This window comes from Rhinolophus ferrumequinum, chromosome 3 (genome assembly GCF_004115265.2).
Source record: "Rhinolophus ferrumequinum isolate MPI-CBG mRhiFer1 chromosome 3, mRhiFer1_v1.p, whole genome shotgun sequence".
NCBI lineage: Eukaryota > Metazoa > Chordata > Mammalia > Chiroptera > Rhinolophidae > Rhinolophus > Rhinolophus ferrumequinum.
This window is the reverse complement of record NC_046286.1, coordinates 56,050,148-56,071,835: the sequence shown is the minus strand read 5'-3', so window position 1 is coordinate 56,071,835 and position 21,688 is coordinate 56,050,148. Positions and strand designations below refer to the sequence as shown.

The window sequence follows — 21,688 nt, the reverse complement described above, 5'->3', positions numbered from 1 at the left end:
ATGTCTAGATGTTTGGGGACACATCTGGAACAGCATCACAGTGCTCTAGCACACATATGTGGGATATATCGATGAGAAGCATTACTTCAAGCGAGCAATTCTTAATCAAGCTGCTAGTTAGGTCTTAAACTATAGTTGCTAGACTTTTCTATGATGGACCACTAGAGCTTTTATCGTACAGCATCAGTTGCTCAAGTTGGCTAAACAGATCGTTTGAAACCCTGATACTATAATTTACAGCTGTGTGACCATGCGTAGTTTACTTAGGCAATCTGAACATCAGCTTTTTCACCTGTATAGTAATATTAATAATGGTATTGATCTCAAAAGGTTATTTGACAATTAAATGAATAAATCCATGAGTAGTGCTTTGAGCAATGTCTAGCAGATAGTAGTCATGCAAAAAATGTCTGCTATTATTATTATTATTATTATTATTATTATTATCATCATCATTATTATTTTGTATGGACCATATGCATATAATTCAATTTGATGAAGCTGAGAAGCAGACAAAAGCACAAGCCCCAGTCATGGTCTTCTTACAATTCTGAAAATCTTCCAAGATACACCCTGCTTTAGAGTCCTTGCATATGTTGCTCTCTCTGCTGAGAATACTCTTTTCCCCTTTCTTTACCTTGCTAATTCCCTCGCAAACTTCAAGTTTCAGCTGCCTATTCTTCTTAAGTTCTAACTTGACTTGTCCTTTCACTCTTGAACCGAGTATAATTTAGGATCATCCTGTAAAAAGCACCACTCCAGTTTTCTTTTCCTTATATCCTAATCACAAGGGGTGTGTGTGCGTGCACTTGTGCGTGTGTGTGTGTAATTCTCCCTATAGTTCTTACCATTTTTTTAAGCTCCATGGTGAAAGAGACCATGTCTATTTTGTTAATCAAATATAGCTTGTAGCACAATGCCTGGTATATCATCATTCAATATATATTTGTTAAATGAAATAATGAATAAATAAGTCAATGAATATATTCATGAGAAACGGACTGATTATGATTGGCACACTGATAATGTTGTATTCTAGAATAGCATACTGCTTGTTTTTAAGACACATTAAAAAAAGTGTTGGGGGGGGCGGGTGAAGGTATTGAAGGGCAGTCGGTGACCACAGAATGGCCACGGGGTTTGAAAATTAATCTGGGGAACGTAATTTAGTGATTACCAGAGGGTAAGGGGGTTGGGGGGTGGGAGATGAGAGTAAGGGGGATCAAATATACGGTGATGGAAGGAGAACTGACTCTGGGTGGTGAACACACAATGTAATTTATAGATGATGTGATATAGAATTGCACACCTGAAATCTATGTAATTTTACTAACAATTGTCACCCCAATAAATTTAAATTAAAAAAAAGTGTTGAACAAGACGCATAAGTGAACTTCTCTTTGTGAAGATGTCATTATTCATAACACAACCAGAATTTCCTCTGAAATTTTCCAAGAGAGAAGAAGACAAAATAATCATGATGTAAATCAAATAATCAGAACCTACTTATAAATATCCATTAAATACCAATAACTTACACCGAGCATAATGTTTATATAAATAAGGTAAATAATCTCTTCAGATCTGTTATTTTCTTGATTGTGGATATTTTGTGATCAGAGCATTCAAAAAAATAATTTGTTTAACTAAGTGATCTAAAAACAAATAAAGTGCCTTTCATTTTAATCAGCATCAGGATCTCACAGAACCAGTGCAGTGACATCCACTAAAATATAAACAAACTACTTTTATTAAAACGTAAGCATAGCCTATGTTCCACAGTGGATCTCCCACTTTAGCTATTTGGAGGAATGATCTGAGCAATAGTTCGCAATCATCGTTATAGATCGAAATTACCTGTGGAACTTATAAAAAACAAAAATGTCCAAGGTCCAAAGCTCAGAAATACCATTTTAAAAGGTATAGGGTATGTTTTGGGTAACAGTACTTTTTTAAAAGCTTTATGACTGACTCTGATATGAAGCTCATATTAAATGCCACTTGTTTATTGATACAAAATTGTTTATAGTTGAGAAAAATGTCTGGCTTGTTCTTGTAAAGCAATCCTAATTAAGCAAGACTGAGAAATTATATGTGTACTCTTAACCACCTCCTTTGTTTGGACAAGAAGTTTGCAATAACCTGCATGCTTGAAAAATAAATATAATCATTTGGAAGTTTCTTAGTTCCTCTAATTTTCCATTTAATTAAATACATTTAATTTAATTTGACAAATGTTTATTGAGTGCTTACTGTGCCCAAGGTATTTTCTCTGACATTGAGAGATCAAAAAAGTTTAAAATTTGATCACTGGCTTTGTACAGAGTAATGTCAAATGGAGGTATATTTTCTAAATTAAAAATTGTATGGTACGTGCCATAATAGAATATTATGATACATAAAATGTATGTATCATACCCCCTCCAGCCACACACACACATACCCACAACTTAATGGAGAGATCAGACAGTTTCATGGAGTAGGTGTCATTGGAGATGGATCTGGAAGAATAAATAAGATTTTCACAGGGAAAGGTAAAGAAAAATAAAAACTGAGCAAATATCTGGAGCCATAAAATAAGTGATGCATTTAGAAGTTTGGCTGGATCGAGGAGGATATAGAAAAGAGTATAGGGTTGATTGCTGAAGACTACAGATGTCCCCTGCACAGCACTCTTTATAAGCATTGTAGAGACACATACGGTGTAAAAACAGGAGATAAGAGTCATATCCTATATCTACCAGGAATGATCAGTGATGTCTGGAAAAAGATTGAGAACATAAAATATATAAGCGTAGCATACTATTAATTCTAAATAATATAAAGTACTGATAAGTACTATAGTGTCTCAGAAATAGAGAGAAATATATTGCAGAGGGAAGAGACCTAACACAACACCAGTTGTAGGTTAACTGATTATCCCCATTCAATGAAAACACAGGGATCCTGAAAGAGAGTAATGGGAAAGGCTTTGAAAATCAGGGTTGAAATGTTGGGGCCTTTTTAATGGTTAATATGGATACACTAAAGATTTATAAGCATGGAAGCAAGAAAATTACAGAATTAGATTTTTAAGGTGTATCGCAAAGGGGGAAGGTTGTCGGCAGGAGGGATAGTTACGCAGTTACTGCAACAGTTCTAGCAGGAAGTAACGAGATGCAGAAAACGGATGTGCTGGCATACTGTAAGAACATTCCAACTGAAGAACAAGGCTGGTGAATTGATGGGTATGAGAGTTATCTTTGAAAAGAGAGGGACATAAAATTAAGTTAAAGAGAACCTAGGAAGTTTGGATATGATAGATACAGAGCAAGTATTCACTGATGTTCTTAGCAACAAAGTGATTAAAAAACTTCATGAGCTTCCATCACTGTTATTTCATGATAAACAGCTTTGTTTCATTATCAAGAGGCTTTAACCCAAAGTATTTTATTTTGACATACCTAGAGATCTGACATCCCTTATTGTTACTAAAAGGACAAGATTATAAATTCTTTCTGGTTTGATTTCCCACCATAAATCAAATTTAGAAATTATATAAATGCTATAAGTATGTGGTGATTTGTCTGGATATTAATCTCACATTCTTATTGACTACCTGAGGAGATAGAAGAACTAGCATTGATAAGCTTATGCTGTAGGTAAAATTACTGACTAAATAGCATAAGAGTTCCTTGCTTATTCTAAAATTAAAACTCCCATTTGTAAATAGCATAGTTTCCATAAGCGAACATTACTGTGTGATTCAATAAAGATAAATAATTACAAGAGGGGCAAAAATATCCAGCTTATCAATATTAATTGAATTCTGTTGGTGGAAAAACTATTTCTGGCTTTAAAAACACTTGTCATTTCATTTCATTAGGGAGATTAGTAAAGAAACAGTGAATCTTCCTGATAAAAACAATTAAATTGAAAGCAAGATTAAAATATAATTATCATAGAAAAAATCCTGAAAAATAAATGGCATGCTCTCTGATGTATATTTGCAGGAAATGAAAGCAGAAGCAAAGTTGAAATGCAGCTCTTCACATAACTACATTTATACAGCCACATGTCCATGTACTTTCCAAATCTTACCATTGACAATTATTCAACAGTAATTAATTTTGTAGAAATGTAAAGATTTCTAGTAATATATGAAGCTATATTATTAATCAACCTAAGCAGCCCAAACATTAATATAATTTACATCACTGAAGACTAACAAAATAAAACAGTGACTCAATCAACATTGACTCATCTGTTATACAGTAATTGCTAAATAATTGTAAAATACATTACCTTCTGTTCATTACCGTTGCAATTATATTATCCTTTTCTATCTGCTTCTATGTTATCTACACTTTATGTGAAAAGAATCGAAAAACAAATACTTACCAAAATGGTAGTGACAATCAAAGAACGATTAGATAAGGAATCTGTGATGTTCGCTGTCTTTCCCTTTTGACTTTCTGTCATGTTCAGGCCACTGGCTGGATCCCAAGTTCCAATCTGTAAAACAGCATATGTAATTTGCAAATTGTCCATCAGGTGCCTGGGAGAGAGGACTGCCAGAGAAAGTTAAGACTGCTACCACTTATTATTCACTTCTGCTGCATTATCCACTGTCATTAAAGTAAATGCTGCTTATTTTAAGCATGATCCACTCCTCTGTGAAGGTTGTCCAGTGAAGTGTGACATTAAAGAACAAAATGATCCACTGCACTTCTACTGTCAGTTTGGGAGCTTAATTTTCCATCCAAAATTTCATTCACCAAGATAAACCACATTTGGTGATACCTTGATAGCTGGCTAGAAACTCATTAATAGCATATATCTTTTACTTTGATGGATCTGTCTCATCCTCTTATTATAAAGATAATATGGCATGGACAGAGCTACAAGACAGAGCAAAACCTGGGGATCCAGGATAAATTAATAGGTAAAGAAAGGCAGGCTTACAAGAGACATTGACTGGTATTCTGCATGACTCCACCAGGGAAAAATCATACCCAGAATTACCTTTGAAGCTTTTAAAAATACACCTTTGCAGCTTTTAAAATACTTAGAGGAAAGATTATAACACAATCTCATCTGCTTAACCCATCCCAATAGTTCCACCTGTATTCCACTGAATTTGTATTTTAATTTAATACCCTCTCATAGATAAGGCCATATACTTTCAGTATTCAGACATTTTATATCCACTGAACACAGCCTATGGAATGACACAGACACATCTCTGGGAGATCCCTTAAGCACAGGATGCCACTAAATGCATAGATTGGATAGTTTGCATGCACTTCACCATTGCATCATCATATAACGATGGTCATCACTAAAGTATAACAGGTAAAAGGAGATGCAGAGTCAGTAGTTCTTTTTCCCACTAAACCTGGGAGTCATTAATAGTAATATTTGTCTTCCATATCCCCCTAGTCAATTACCCAACTTGTTTTCATCAAAAGAAAAACTATCAATTATTAATTGAACGTTAAAATAAAGCTTTATATATAATACCTACTTGCATATATATATAGATATAGATATAGATATGTATATATCTATATCAATTGATCTATCTATCTATCTATATGTATGTATATATAAAGTGACAATGATTTAGCAAGGTGATATTTATCCTGGGGGTACCTAAATATGCTAACAAGGGTCTCGTCAGCATAATTTTATGCAAATTAAACATTACAATCCTTTCATTTTCTTTATAGTTTATATTTACTCTTCGATCCCCTTTCCATTTGCATAGCTTTCCTAGTAACCTGTTAAGATGTTTAGAGAAGCACAAAAGTAGAAACATTAGTAATTTCTGTTCTTCATAAGAACGGATGTCATTCAAATTCTAGTATATAAGTGCAAACCCTAATATATACTTTTTCAAGAATGTATTTAACTGTATTAGGTACTATTAATAAGTATGTTTTTAGTGATGTCTAAAACAAAATCTCTTACCACATTTTCTCATATTAATTTTCCTCTTATCATTAAAAAAACTATATATTCCTGATGTTTGTATCAAGAAAAGAAAAACTCAAATGATACACTGAGAGAAAATAAATAAATATATTTATTATGAATATATATATATATATATATATATATATATATATATATATATATATATTCAGTATTCTTTCCAAAGTAAATTACCTACAGACCAATTAAATTTCTTTACGTGAGACTATAACTACCATGTTGCAAAGACATTCAAGGTCAGTAATGAAAGGCATTCAGGGGCCAGACCAGGGGGAAGGGCATAAGCCAGTAGTAAGAATTTCCAGTCAAGAGTGTGCAGACTGTAAATCTCACATAATCTCAAGGCAGAATAGCAAGTAGGGGCCACAGTCCTGCCCCTGCTCTACTCACAAAGCTGTGTGCTTCAGGTTGCATGTTCCCAGAGCAGGTGCTTTTTTAAGTTCCCAGCAAGGCATCACCAGAGCTAGGAGAGGCCCTGCTGGGCCCCTGGGTAAGACAGGACAGAAGGGAGGTAAAGCCTGGAATGCCTGCTGACCTGTTTCAAATTCAAAATCATTAAAAACAGTGTGTTGGCTAAACAAGACATCTGTAGGTCATATTTTGTAGTGACTGCCACTTTTCTGTCCCTGGTCTCCAATTAATACCTATTACACATGTGTTCCCTTAGATTTCTTTTTCCCCACCATTAGCTAAATAGCTAGATTGCTCAGATGCAGAATTCTATCAGCCAAAGCACACCATTTGTCCACTGTTGTCTGCCTAATGACACTCAAGCTTAAAGTTTTGCTTTTTTTTTCAACTTTCTAACCGAATCACAAACAGAAAATATGGCCCATTTCACTTATTATTGTCTTCCATGATTACTGCTATAAAAAATGATTTAGCTATATATTCACTAATCTAATCAAACTTACTTAGTTTTATTCATGTTAGTTGTTTTTCTAATATTATTTGGATGGGGGCGGTGTTCAGGCTCATAGTATGTGAATCCGTAATTTCCTATAATCACAAATATTAGGTATACCCTCTTGTAAATCTCATGTTTCTGAGCAGAATATTATAAAGTTCCAGAAATTTCAGTGGCATAAAATTTTAAGTCAAATAAAATTTTGTATGGTTCATAGATTTTAAATCTCCTAGAGCTGTATAACTCAAAACTTTCTATTGATTGAGGAAAATGTCACCAGTGGGTTTCTATGCTTTGTTTTGTTTTAATCACAAGAACCACTAAGTCAAGACAATTTTTTCTTTTAATCTATTTTCAGAACCACAATTTTTTCACTACATAATTTAATCAAGTCTTTAAAGTACTTGTTGCATTCCTAAAAGGGAATAAGATATCTAGTACTCTTGACTTCACAGAGCTATTTTAAGTAGAGTGAGTCTATATCTGTTTTACTTGCATATTTCAAGTTTACAATTGTCTTCCTAGTATAAACATTAAATAAAATAGATACGTAATATAAAAGTATTTCAAAATCTATAAAGAACTATAGAAAATATGACATTCCTTTTTATCTTATGTTCTGAATGGTTCTTAAAATAAATCTTCTCTTCTTCATAAAAAGAATGTATGTTTATTGCTAAATTATAAAATACACAAAATATATAAGAGGACATCAATTTAAACTTTGAACCTATGCACAGAACTGAGTTAATCATAGCTAATCCTTTACTGTATGTATGTCCCTTGCATAATTTGTATGGTATCCTTGTAGTTAATGACCCAGACTCAGGAGAGGATATCAGACTGCCTCAATCCCATTGCACCTCTACTGCTTACCATCAGGTGACTACTCTGTGCCTCAATTTTCTCATCTATAAGTGGGGAAATAACATTATCCGCCTCATAGAGCTATTGCAAGGATTAAATGAAAAAGAAATCAATGCAATGTGTTTATAAGTAGGCTATAGTTGTTATATTAATTAAATGTATCCTCCGTGCATTACCATGAGCACTTTCAACTGACATGAAAAACTAATCATTTCCTAACTTTAATGATTATATAAAATGAACATCATATGAACATATGATTTAACTATCATGGTTACAAGTAAGCCTTTAGTAAATACAGTTATTTATAAATATTTGCCCATATATTTATTATTTTAAAAACAGATTCCCAGAATTAGAATTACTGAGCCCCAATAACATAAGCTAAGATTGGCAGTACATGTTGCCATATAGCTTTTGAACATGATTGTGTACTTGTTATTTTCCCCCTGAAAGTTCATGGTAGTTCCCAGAATACAACTGTCATTCCAACAATTTATATTTCACTTTTCATAGTTTGACTTTCAGAATTGGGTGCTATATGATAGTTAAGGACTGTTACCTTGATTTGTAGATAGTATGTTTTATTATATAAAAATAACTTTTTATTTCAGTTAATTCTTCTCACCTAAACTTCCAGTATCTAATATTAACCATGCTTACCTTGCTTCTATTATTTGAGTATTTACATTTGCTGACAAATCGTTATCTACACTTACACATTCACATTCAACATATTTCTCATTTTATGGGTTTCTTTATAAGCAGCTCATTAATCAAGTTTTTAAATATCCTATTTTTTTCCCCTCAAATCTTATTTTTAGCCTTGCTTTTTTTAGATTATCTGGTTTTTCACTATTTCATTTCTACCCCTGAATTTTTGATAGATAGTTTTTTTTGTGGTAATGTGAAAGACAAGTAAGCTTTAAATATATCATTATTTTAAGTCTGATAATTGTTAACCTTCAAAAAACTTTTACAATTGCATTCTAAAGTGAAAATTGAATTACAAACCTTAAAATGACATCTATGAAAATGCACTGCTTTGGTCCATTCTGCTACTACACATATGGACTCACAATTTTTGTTAATTTAATCTGGGATTGTGAGGAGTACTTCTCTTTTTCTTTTGCTGTGCATATTATAGACCATCTCTCTCTAAGAAAAAAATTATAATTTTTGACATAATCTTTAAAACAATTCTTAAAAACTTTCTATATGATTTAAACTACTTTTGATGTTTACTAGGATTTCTAGCCACAATTTCCTCTTTGTTGAGTGTTTGCTTTTCATTCATTATCGTTCTTATATAAGAATTTATTTGTAAAAGATAACTATGTGATGTGCTTCTATCTGTTTGCAGGTTTGAAATAATTTTGTTGCGTTTCTCTATGAAGAAAATTAAGCTAAATAAAGATATCGTGTCATGGCCTTCTTTCAGAGCTCTGTATTATTCATAGTTTCTTTGTTGGTAGATATTTTTCTTGAAACCTTCTAGTATTCTCTATTTAGAAGTTTTAAAGGGAGGGGCGGAGGAGGAAGAGAGAGAGAGAGAGACAGAGAGAGTGAGATTCTTCTTTTATTATATTTGCCAGAAATATAATGCATTTATCCATTTACTGAAGGTGGATTTTACTGCAGTCATAATTTTCCTGAATTATTTGTGTCGTCATGACTTCAATAAATGTCATCTATTGTCATACTCTTTAATGGAATATTTTTTCCTCTTCTACTACCTTCCACATGTCTCTTGATCACTGTTTCAAAAAAGAGGGAAAAGCAGTTCTCTCTTTTATATAGCAATAAACAGAACAAGTTATGTATGTCCCCAACACCACAGTATCACATCACATTTTAATTGTAATTCTTTCCTTATCTCTCTCTAGTTAAAATTTAAATCCTGTAAGGGTACAGACTGGCTTACTCATCCTTTCATCCCAAGACCTTTGACTATAGAACATACTAGAAACCTTAGGTGTGAGGGATCTAAATATATTAGTTGAATGAAGAAATAAATGTATTTTAAACTCAGAAATGCCATTTATGTTTTTCTTTGAATTAAAATCATATTTCATTTTATTTTTCTTATCCTCTTGTATTAGACTATAAGTGCCTTGAGGGAAGGATATCACTACTTTGAATTATAGATAATAAATATTCAATGCATATTATTGAATAAATGAATGAATGGAATGAGTGAACTATTACATGATGAAAATTTTCAGAGGATTTTAGGTTGTTAACACATCAAATTTATTTATTCATTCACTCATTCATTTGGCAAATATTGAATATATACTATGTGTTTATTCTTTTGTATGTTTTCTTTTCCATGTTTTGTTATTCATGTTTTATTCAAGCTTTATCTTAATAACATTTAACTTTTGGTAATATTGTGCCACATATCTTTGACGTTTATTTGAACTTTTCTTATGCTACATTTTATATATGTTAATATAAATATGTTATAAGGCTTTTATGTAAATATTTTATGCTTTATTTATTTATTTCTCAGGAATAAATTCTTCATATAATTTTGTTCGGTAACCATGGTTTCTCTTTGGTTTCTTTGTTGTGTAGAAAAAAACATTTGTTTTAAAGATAATTTTAAAGTTATTTAAGTATCTTATTAATTAGTTGATATTTCATTCATCTTTGTTTTTGACAATTTTCTCAGCATAAAGTTCCTTTGATTTGCAAATATTATTTCTTGATGTCCAAAGAATGTTTCTCCTTTTTTCCCTGAGCTACATAATTGTTTGCCTCATCTGTAATTATCATCTCATAGTTTCTTCTAAATGTATGTTAGTTCTGTTTCATGTAAGCACAATCAGTGGGACATGTTTCTGATTTTCTGTGGAATTGCAGTAATAATTTGTTTCACATGTATACCAAAAAATTTTCAAGTGGGAACAAAACAAACATTTCCATCTAGGTTTAAAAATATTAATTAGAAATAAAGTCAAGTTCATTTAAAATTAAGAAATAATTTAACATTGATTCTCTACTAAAAAAATTAGTTGGCACAACAGAATCTATCAAAATTCTATATACACTGTCTTAACAACATTTACTAACAACCTATCTGTGGATGTTAGGAATGGAAAACACGCAATGCAGTTTTTCATTATAGAACAATGTGAAAGAAAAAAGATTTCTCTAATTATATATTGTTTTGTTAATATCAGACAAGTGTATTTGTCTTGAGCAAAGAGCGTAAGTGGTACTTTTCCAAAGAAAGTCTGTGCGGTGATCATGAGGGACCACACTGTACATTATGTTTAAAACAGTCTTAACACAATATGGAGTCTCTATCATAAGTTTGCTTAAAAAAAATTCTTCCCCAAATTAGTCGCCTCCAACCACATGGCCCATGATGTATAGTTTGCCTTGAAGCATATTAACCATTCCTTTCAGAAGAAAGGGCATCCCAGCTTGAGGGTACTGAGAAATGGAAAGCATAAGGAAGGTACTGATAGTAAATGCTAATTTACATCCAGAAGATAAATATTCTAATTGACTGAATATGTACTAGTGGACTATATATTTCTCTACTAACTAGTCTACCTACTCTTTATGAGTAATTTGCATATGCAGGTTTCTCAAGCCTATGTGGTACATGAATAACAGGGACAGAGTATCTTCAACACACAAGCTATCTTGCTAAGTGTTGCAGACAAATTAGAGATTTTTTTCCTCACTTACTTTACCCTTTCCAATGTTGAATTTTTAAATGAAAAGTAGAGATAGTTACTTGCATTACTGTCTAATAATAGTAGTGTCTAATAACAATTAATAGTAAGGTAGATACTTTCATTGGGCTAAGTATGAATACAGATCACTTAAAAAAGAACTGGCACCTGATCTGTCAAGGATAAAATGAGATATTTTATAGCAATGCCTATGTGCTGCTTGACGTTTTAGAAAATTCAGAGTAAAGAACAATTAACTGGGAGCTGAGCCCCTTCACATATAAGTGATTTGGCCTGTGAGGATAGTGCAGAGAACCTCTCAATTAACGTTTCCTAAAACTGTCCACCAATTTCCACAGTCTAGAACTTCACCATTTGAAAAGTACAATGTTAATATGAGGACAATAAATTAATAAGTATGTAGTCATCTCACAGAAAAGGATGACAAATCTAAAAAAGATTTTTCACCTTTAAGATGAGATACAGATTTTTTTCACCTTTAAGGATAAATACAGATTTTTCACCTTTTAGGCAAACTCAACCGTAAACATAATTAGTGTGTTCAGAGACAGGTGATAGTTTTGATGTTTTAAATAAAATGTTAACCAATGAATTAACTGTTTTCAAATATAACAATGTGGTATAATTCAATTAAGAGCCATTTTTCAAAGAATAAAAATGCAGTTCAGAGATTACTTAGAAATCAAACCAACCATTACAATTATGTTTAGTACACATACTTGTTTAATTCAAATTCAGTAGCTAATAGAAAAAAAATCAATATTTGGTATTCTCTGATAGGTGAAAAAACAAAACCATGTACCTTCAAATAAGGTAATACTAATGATTTCTAAACATAATCATCTATAAATAGTTTTCGTAAATATTTTACTGTCCTGAAGGTTAAAAGTTAGCAAGAAAAATAACTAGAAACACACTGAAACACAACCAAAATATATCAGTACAGTTGTGAGACAAGGCATAAAATAAATTCTATATAAGAGACAAATTAAATGGTTAACATCTCCAAAGAAATACACTAGGCTTGGATCCTTCCCAGAACACATTTTTGCTTTTTAAGAAGCAAACAACACATTTCTGACTGGCTGGAAGATTACTAGTCAGCATCACCATTCCCATTGCTTTCCTATAGGGAAGCAAAAGAAATCTCAGTTCCTGGGAAAGTAGGAGGTGATTGTTGCCATGGAGAAGAGGGCATGTGTATCAAATGCCATCAAAGATAGGAAGATAAAAGCTGCTATGCATCAGGTATCTAAAAATCTATCAGAGAAATTGTTCTCCCTTAGCTAGTGCAGGTTTTCAGTTTTAAATACATTTTGAAGTGTATAAATTCCATTCAGAAGCCTTTTTCATAGGGAGTTAATGAGTATAGGATTCTACAGACAAGAGAAAGGTCAATAGCAAAAATTTCTAAGAAATTACCACTTTTCCTTAAGAAAACATATACTCTACAAAAAATTCTTCGAAAAGCCTTTTGAAACATTTTCTGATCCTGAAACATATATGACTATATATTCAGGCAGGCAGAGTTTCACTACTGATTCTCACCCTCTTCATATATTATCAAACTATCTAAATTTTCAGCAAGAAGCCTATGGATGGCTGAAACCAGTTTCTGTACTGGTGGGTACAAATGCAAAAGTTAATAATCAGAAAGTAAAGATGTTAAAACTTGGAATGAAGCTTCACTTGAAAGTGTATATGACAAATTTAAACTTTTAATGTTTTGCAAATGTGAATTATCTTACTTTATATTCATTTAAACTCTTAACTTTGTAGAAATTGTAACCACTTTCCTTTTTCAAGATTTCCTCTGAGGCTATACAAGTTAGAGCTGATTTTATTATAAAAGCATGCTGAGGCAAATGTATGGTGTAATTGTTCATAGTCCTAAACACTTCCAAGACCCTTAGCAACATCTCTGGCAAGGGAAATATATTGGTTTCATCCCTATGTGTTTTTTTCAATTAATGGAATATTAATATACAAAGTCAATTTAATAAGATTTATTAGACCTTTTCCATTGAGGAAGCCAAGAATACTATTATCCAAGTTCTATTTTAATATAAATGTCACATTCAAGAGAATATCAAAAAAATAACCAGACTAGATAGCAAAGTCTGGCACTAGAAAAAGGACAAGAGAGGTACACAAGTTGACTTTAGTTTAACACCTCACTTAGAAGTATTCTCTAGTGTTAAAAATCCATTTGAACAAATAAGGTAAAAGAGTGAGACAGATTTATTTTTTTTTCTTGTAAAGCATTTAATGATGTACATAGTGATGCCAAAGGACATTGAAGAATAAAATTCACTTTGTGGTAGGATTCAGTGATTTTATTATTGCATTATAGTTTCTTAGAAGCATTTTTTTTTTAAGTATAAGTGTTTATTTTCTCCAAATGTCCTCTAGATAGCTCATCTTGCCACGTGGAAATATGCCACTATCATGTAGTGTCATTAACTCAGTTCAAACATATCTAACTGTTTTTGCTCTACACAGAATCCTTTTGAAGTTATATTCTAAAAACCTTCTGAGTATTTCTTAACATCTTATGCCATTATTCATATATTTTGTTTCATCTGAAGCTGGTCTTTCCTAAGCACATATCTATGTTCAGAGGATTACTTAAGTATTTCCAACGGTAAATCACATCTTAGCTACACATGCTAAAAACAAAACAAACCCCAGAAATTTCATTTTATTGTCAGTTATGAAGACATTTTTATATTTTTCTCAATTCTTCTTGGCATTATTATTTTTACTATGTTTCCCTCTCCTTCCAGTGACTCCAAAAATTCCATTGAAAGACTGAATATACAAATAGAGAACAGTCAGACCATGTATGACAACAGAACTTTAACCCAGAACCTCTGGAGCAAACATCCTGGAAACCAAACTACAACCTCTGTAGTAGCAATCGGCCCAGAATGATTAAAATTTGCTCAACTTCCCGCTTCCCCCCACCCCCCGTTTTTTTTGTGTTGTTGGTTTTTTTTTTTGCCCTTCTTCCAACTAAGGATCTACCAGAGAAAGTCAAAAATGCCCTCCAAACCAATCACCCAAGATGCCCCACTTCTACTTATCCCACCTCCAGTGTCCTCATGCCAACGATCAGAGCACACCTGAAGCTTTCTCTTTTTTCTACTATAAAGCTTTTCCACTCTCCCGTCTGCCCTTGAATCTCTGCCAAATGAAAGTGATGGTGGCTGGTTCCCTTGCTATATAGCAAGCTCTGAATAATAACTGTTTGTTCTCACTTGATTGGTCTTTGTTTATTTCTACACCATACATTTATAAGAAGAAAAAAATGGAAATTTATAAAGAGAATAATGATTTTTACTCATTGATGTAATATTGAAGTGCCAGCAAGCATTGCATTACACCATGTAGGGGACCAGCTTTGCCATTGGTGCAATGTTCGTCCTTGCCAGCTCAGATTTCAGAGCTGCCTTCTCTGGCACTGTAAAATCCTTCAACCTTTGAAGACTTGACCCACAACTCCAGCCTAATGATTATTTAACTACTGGATTTCTCTGTCCCCACTCTGTCGATGGAGCAAAACTGGGGGAAAAACAAATAAATAACTGTGCTATAGGGAAATTGCATCAGACATGTGAGTAAACATCCTGTGTGAAGTATCTCTTGTGATTCTCATAGAGATTCTCATTCATTCATCAGTTAATATATGTTTCTTTAGGATGTAGTTTGTGCCAGACACTTTTCTAGGCCTTGAATACGTAAATAGTGGGAAAGAGGATTTTTTTTCCATTTAGTAAGACGTGTATTCTTGCTAGGAACAAAGTCTTTTTAAAAATGTGCATGTAAATACATAATTGCACATTGTGATAAGTGTCAAGAAGGAAAGGCACAGGGTGCTCTGAGAAAAATCAAATTTGATAAGGACTTAGAGAGTGCTCATTTAGGAAGTAATAGTTAGGCTGTGACCCCCACGATGAATAATGGCCAAGCAAAGGGAATAGGGCTGGGTATTCCAGAGTGGGAAACTCTATTGCCAAGTAATAGAAAGCTTTGCACCTGTGAAAAAAATGAAAAAAAAAAAAAGTCAGTGTAGCTTGAGCATAGAAAATATCTGAGAGGGTGGTAAAACTGAGAAGGAAAGATAAGGAATGCATTGTAAATGGAAGAGTTTGGATAGAGGAATGACGTGGATAGAGTAATTTGCTTTTAAAGATATCAACTGTCTGCTGTGATTTGTGGAATGGATTACAAGGGGGAATAGGACAGAGAGGCTTTCTTGGGCTTTAATGTAGATGTCCATGTGAGAGGTCCCCTGGCTATGAGTGCAGCAATGGAAGTGCAGAGGAATGGATGGAGTATTTTGAAAGAAGAATATGCAATATGGTTTTTGAACTGACCAGAAGAATTCAAGCTGGGAAAATCACTTATTCTGATTTTCCTGTTCTAATTGTTAGTACTCAATACAAAGCTCTTAAAGAAATAAATTGTCCTGTTATAGCCTGAGGTAAAAAAGTCACTTACTATCTTAGATGTCCTCAGCACTCCCTCCTATGCTCCACAGAAGGCACCACTATGGCTCCAAGAGCTTGTTTGGATAGATGTGGCTGGTTGTGTATGTGATATTGGTGACATTGATTGGATCATGACGAACTTAGTTGGGTTCCAACCCAGGTCCCTGTCGAGACAGGCTGAAAAGGACTTACACTGATCTAAGGGCATTATCTAAGTAGAAAGGATGTGTCCATAGTAGCATGTCAACCCCAAGCTCAGTTCCCTGTTTGGGGAAACATAACCTGTCTCTTCCTGGTTTATCTGCTCCACAGTTGTAAATATCAGAAACACAGATTTTCTTCCTACTAACTGTTTCCATCTTAAGGTTCACATTTCAGAAAAGGATCCAAAATATATCATTTTAGTAACATACAAATAAGATATGTTTCTTTTACTCACTTATTACTGCTTAATTCAGTATTAAAATTTTCTGAGTCCATGTATTATTGGCAGGTTTTCTTTACTAGAGTATAATCTTCATAATACCACAAAATACATGTTCACTGAATGTTTGCTAGACAATTAAACAAATAAAGTGTGCTGGTCAAAGATGACTAAGACAAAACTAGGAAAAGCAGTACCATGAGAAGAAGTAATGAATAAAGCCATCATTTCACACATTTTCTTTGTTCATTTTCCTCACCCAGGCATAAGGGAGAATTGGGGATAATTAAAATTTCTAGTCTTGATCCCTAATAAGATAGTATTTCCAGGTTCTTTTAGAGACCATGATTTTCTTACATCAGCCTGTAGAAGACGGAAGTCTTTTGCACCTTACTTTTATTGAGATGAGGAATTTGGCACAGAGAAGCTGGGTGGAAAGATGAAGTCCACACACTTGTGATAGAACCAGAATTATAACTTAAGTCTATATAATTTTACCATGTATTGAACCTTCTAAAATGTGAACTCTATAAGGTAGGAACTCTGATTATTCATCTATGGGTCGATAACAATACTTTTCAGAAAAAAAAAAAAAGTAAAACCAACAAGATTTATTAGTCTTCATGAAGTAAATGTTGCTATTACCTGTGATGCAATCGAACACTCTGCTTTAGAAGAATTAAGAAACTTGTCCATAAATAGTAAATTGCAGAGCAGGGTTAGAGCCCAATTCTGTCTGAATCTAGTCATTGGTATTTTAACCATTCTACTAAATTGAAAAGAACAAACAAACAAAAAACCCACAAAACCACAGGGTACTTTTTGCTACTTAGCAGCACTTTATTTCTACTGAGTAAAAGTCATGTCAGGTACAATGGCATTCCCAAACCATTTATATTTTTCTTAAGATTTAACTAAACTGCATCCCACCTCCATCTTTTAGCTTATGACTTCATGTGCTAATTTTTGAAGATATTGAAATCATTTGATGTGAACTCTTTTAAGTCTTCTTTCTAACTTGCCTTCACCTGTTCTCAATACCTTATCTGTCTTCTCAGATAATGCTAATTTCTCTCACTAATTTATTCTCCAGCTTTTGATTTCTATCTTTATCATTGACTCTTCTCACTTTTGCCACCTGGCTTTTCCATTACTCCTTGAAAACATAGTCCCAATGTTCTGCTATTCTTTGAATTAATAAGATTGCTGAAGGTTCAGTTAATGCCTCTGTCACTGTTTATTCATCTATCATTTCCACTCTTAGAATAGTGTCATGCGAGGTGACCGGCGAGGTCTCTGGTCCCGCTCCCCACATAACACAAGACATGGTGAGGCCAAAAAGGAACACCCACGGAGCCATAGATAGGGGAGTCATACCACTATATTCTTGCTGGCGGCTGGGTTAGAGACACAGGAAGCAGGAGCCACACTGTCCGCAACCTGCCGTGCACGTCTCTCTGCCAACCAACCTCACTTGCTAGCTGCAATCCGCCTCTCTGCAATCCGCAATCCACACTCTGCCGCTTGCTAGCTCAGCCACCATCTCCTTGCTAGCCCCCATTTGCTGCTAGCGAAACCATGGCAGTTATATTAGTGGCCACTGGCTCACTGGTTACAGCTGTCGGCCAACTAGCCACACCTGATGGCCATTTGATCACAGTTGATGGCCATTTACTACCTGAGCCAGCACCTTTCCACGTGAGAGCCTGGAAACTGCACTCCTGGCTCTGTCCCTACAAATAGTTTTAAATTCATGGCTCCATACTAAAATTATTCCAAACTATAATACCTTCCCAAGCAACCCATAGGCCTCCAGGCTATTCTCTCTTTAAGTCACATTTTATACTATATATAGCAAATATCTTGGCATGTTTTTTGTTTGGTGTTTACTGTATGACTCAAACCTAACATTTTAGCTCTGTTTCCTACTTCTACTTATGTATTTCCCACTTCCAATGTGTGTTTCATTTAATAATTAAAAGTAAATTAGCTCAATGCCTAAAAGTACCTTTTCCAGACCTTCTTCCTTAAGGCTGATCACATCCAAATCAAAATCTGTTCGTAAGCCATTGGTTTTGTTGAAAGTTATTCTGCCTGTGAGACCTTCCCAATGTGCCTAGGGGAAAAAGAAAAATAAAAGAAAACGATTAATAAATAAGTAAAAAAAAAAAGAGAAGAGGCAACACATTTAAAAAAAAAGGAAAACATTATTTTCAATACTTTTCATGAACTTACATTGCTATGGATTTTTAAAATATTTTTTATTCTCTTCTGAACTTTGAGGGATTTTTTTTTAAATAAATTATTCTAGTCTCAGTATGAAATTTGTTGTACCATTTTTTTCATTTTAAATAACACATTTTCCAGATATCACTTTTCTTTATGAGACATTTGAAGATTACGTTTTAAATAGAAAACCACTTTTAGCAAAGTGAGAAGAATTTAGTCACTTATTATGATATATGAGATAGTGAATATCTCACTGGAGATTACAAATAGAATTACTGTTATAAAATAGCACTCCTAAGTTCATACTAACATGAAAATATACTTATTTTATTACAAGCAAGAAACTGAATCTAGGAAAACCTGTCATATACAATTTTGATCATACACTTTCCCCCCAAATTAACTTATTAATTTAGTTTCCCTTGAGTAATGTATCAAAATTGATTGACATCAAGTTATATTTCCTGTAGAAGGAGTTCTCTATATAGAATGAAGTGGGAATATAAAAATCCACTTGCATAATGGGTTAACCCCCGTCAAAGGTGAGCAAATATCTGGGATTTTTTTTTTTTTAATGTAAAAACTTCTCCCACTCTGCTGGCTATATAGCCCAAATTAGATGGTTTCTGCTATTTGTCATTTGGAAATAGCTTGAACTGTCACGTAACATATAGTCACAACTATAATGTTTGGAAAAAAAAAAATATATATATATATATATAGAGAGAGAGAGACACAAAAGAGGTAAAACCCAGTAGATTATAGGCAACATTCATTCCAATAAAGATTACAAATGAATATTAGCATTACTACATTTCTTAGGCATTGTTTTTTTCTTGGGTACTTATGTGTAGGTATTTGAAAATAGTTTTAAGCCAATAAATTACAAATAAAATAGGAAAAATTGTAATACACATTGTAATGCAGGGACTCAGCTTCCGCTCCCCGCACAAGAATGCAGGATATAGTGAGGCCAAAAAGGAACACCCACGGAGACATGGATAGGGGATTCACACCACTATATTCTCGCTGGTGCCTGGGTTAGAGATACAGGAAGCAGGAGCCACATGATCTACAATCTGCCACCCGCTTCTCAGTCAACCAACCAACCCGCCGGCCTAGCCACAGCAGTTATATTACTGGTTAATGGCTAACCGGTAACATCTGATGGCCAACTAGTTACAGCTGATGGCCATCTAATGGCCCAGCCAGCACCCTTCCATGTGAGGCTGAGAGCCTGGAAACTGCTCTATGGGACTCTGTCCTCACACACATCTATAATCATATTGCAACATGACATCATCTTGAGCTTAAACATGTGTTAACTGGTCTCCAATAAGGAAGAAAAGATTACTTTAACCCAACTTCATCCAAAGAAAATAATTTCAGGTAATTAACAAAAATACCAATATGATCAAGAACTACAGGAGTAGAAGTGTAGAAACTGAAACAAAGCTGGGATAGAGACACCATGAGGAAATGTACATCAGGTGAAACTGTACAACTAAAATAATTAAATCACGAATTCAATTCTGAACAGCCAGAATAAAGAAAATATGATAAAAACACAATATACAGCATCCATAATTTAAGACACACCGACTAGCCAGGGGAAGTATAGCTTTTCCTGGTACTGAAACCTGAGAGAAATATTTCCTTTTAGTCCTCAGAAGAGGGGAAACAATGTGATCTAGTGGACAAGGTCCTCAAACACCCTCCAATAGATACAATATTGAGTATTATACAACTGCTTTATAGGGTTGTTTGACACATGCCTCAATACTCAAGTGCAGCATTCAGAAAAAGAAATCCTTCAAATAGCCAAACCTGTACACTATATTTGCATCTCTGATGCTATTTTAAATCAGAAGTAAATGTATAATATGGAGGAATAAATAAAATGCATATTCTTCGGGGACTATCATTTCACCTGAGAGTTTGTTAAGAATTAGATAAGATTTCCGGTCAAGATGGCACAGTAGGTAAATGCTCTGCTCACCTCCTTTCAGGACATCAATTAAAACTAAACCACAGAACAACAAATATTGAGATTCATCTGAAGCTCTACAACTACTGACATTCAGAAGAAGCCACCTGGAGACTGGCAGGAGGAAAAGAGACGTGGAATGGGCTGGTCCCAAACCTGTGTCTGCTCATTACAAACTTGGAGGGATATCTCAGCTGTAGAGGTCACACCTAGAGGAGCAAGGGGTCCCAGTCCCTCCATAGCCTAGGGTTTTAGTGCCTGGGAGAGAACATAACTTCTGTCTGTAGAAATTAGCAAAGATTGTGGCTGAGTCAGACAGAGGGTGCCTGCACTCTCAGACGTACCTCTTGAAGTGCCCGGCATGGACTTACTTGCTGACGGACACGCTCTGAGCTCCAGTGCTGGGACAGCGGCTCGAAAGGCACCAGGGTTATACAGGGAGGAACTGAATTGTCTAGCTTCGAGATAAGGGCTGAAGGAGCAGCTTTCTTCCAGATGGAGGAACTGGCGGTGGCTATTGTTTCTTTGTTGATCCCTCCCCCTCCCTGAGTGCGGACACAGGCAGACTCATGAGTCTCCAACAAACTGACTACCATATCACCTTTCTTCTGCCCCCCCTACAGTGATTCCCTGAGACCATGCCCCACCGACATTTTGGACACACCCAAACCACTTCCAGTGGCTTTTCTGTATAACAGCCTGCCTTGGATCATGCTGCGGACATTCCTAAAATCTCTCAAAGGTTCACAAAACCCAAACAAGTAGTATCTGGCTTCGGCATGTCCTGTACCTCTGGCTGAGCAGACCTAAGCCTGGCATTAGCAGCAGCTGACCTTAGTTCACAGCTTGGCCTTTCAAGGCACCTCCAAGCACAGTGTGGGTGATGTACATATCTGGATTGCTTTGTGGCTCATGCCAGGTGTCCCAGGGCAGGGCATAGACTGCAGCTGAATTTGACCTGCATTAGGTCCTTTCTCAGGAGGCCCCAGGGTTGGCAGTCCCAGCAACCAGCTTTGGACTGGGCTGGAACATCACCCAGCCATCTGCAAGGATGACACACCCAAAGGGAAGTCTGGGAAGGCACCAGAGCCC

General features: G+C 34.6%; 1 protein-coding gene across 7 annotated transcripts in view; it reads right to left on the bottom strand.

Annotated features, from left to right (window-relative positions):
• Window positions 1-21,688, bottom strand: part of GRIK2 (glutamate ionotropic receptor kainate type subunit 2) — a 595,315-nt gene that overhangs the window by 221,248 nt on the left and 352,379 nt on the right. For all 7 annotated transcript variants that reach the window (XM_033099818.1, XM_033099826.1, XM_033099832.1 and 4 more), the window contains 2 exons: window positions 18,389-18,496; window positions 4,381-4,494 (listed from right to left, as the gene is read on the bottom strand). In XM_033099818.1, coding sequence (XP_032955709.1) covers window positions 4,381-4,494; window positions 18,389-18,496 — 222 coding nt within the window. The remainder of the gene's footprint in view (window positions 1-4,380; window positions 4,495-18,388; window positions 18,497-21,688) is intronic.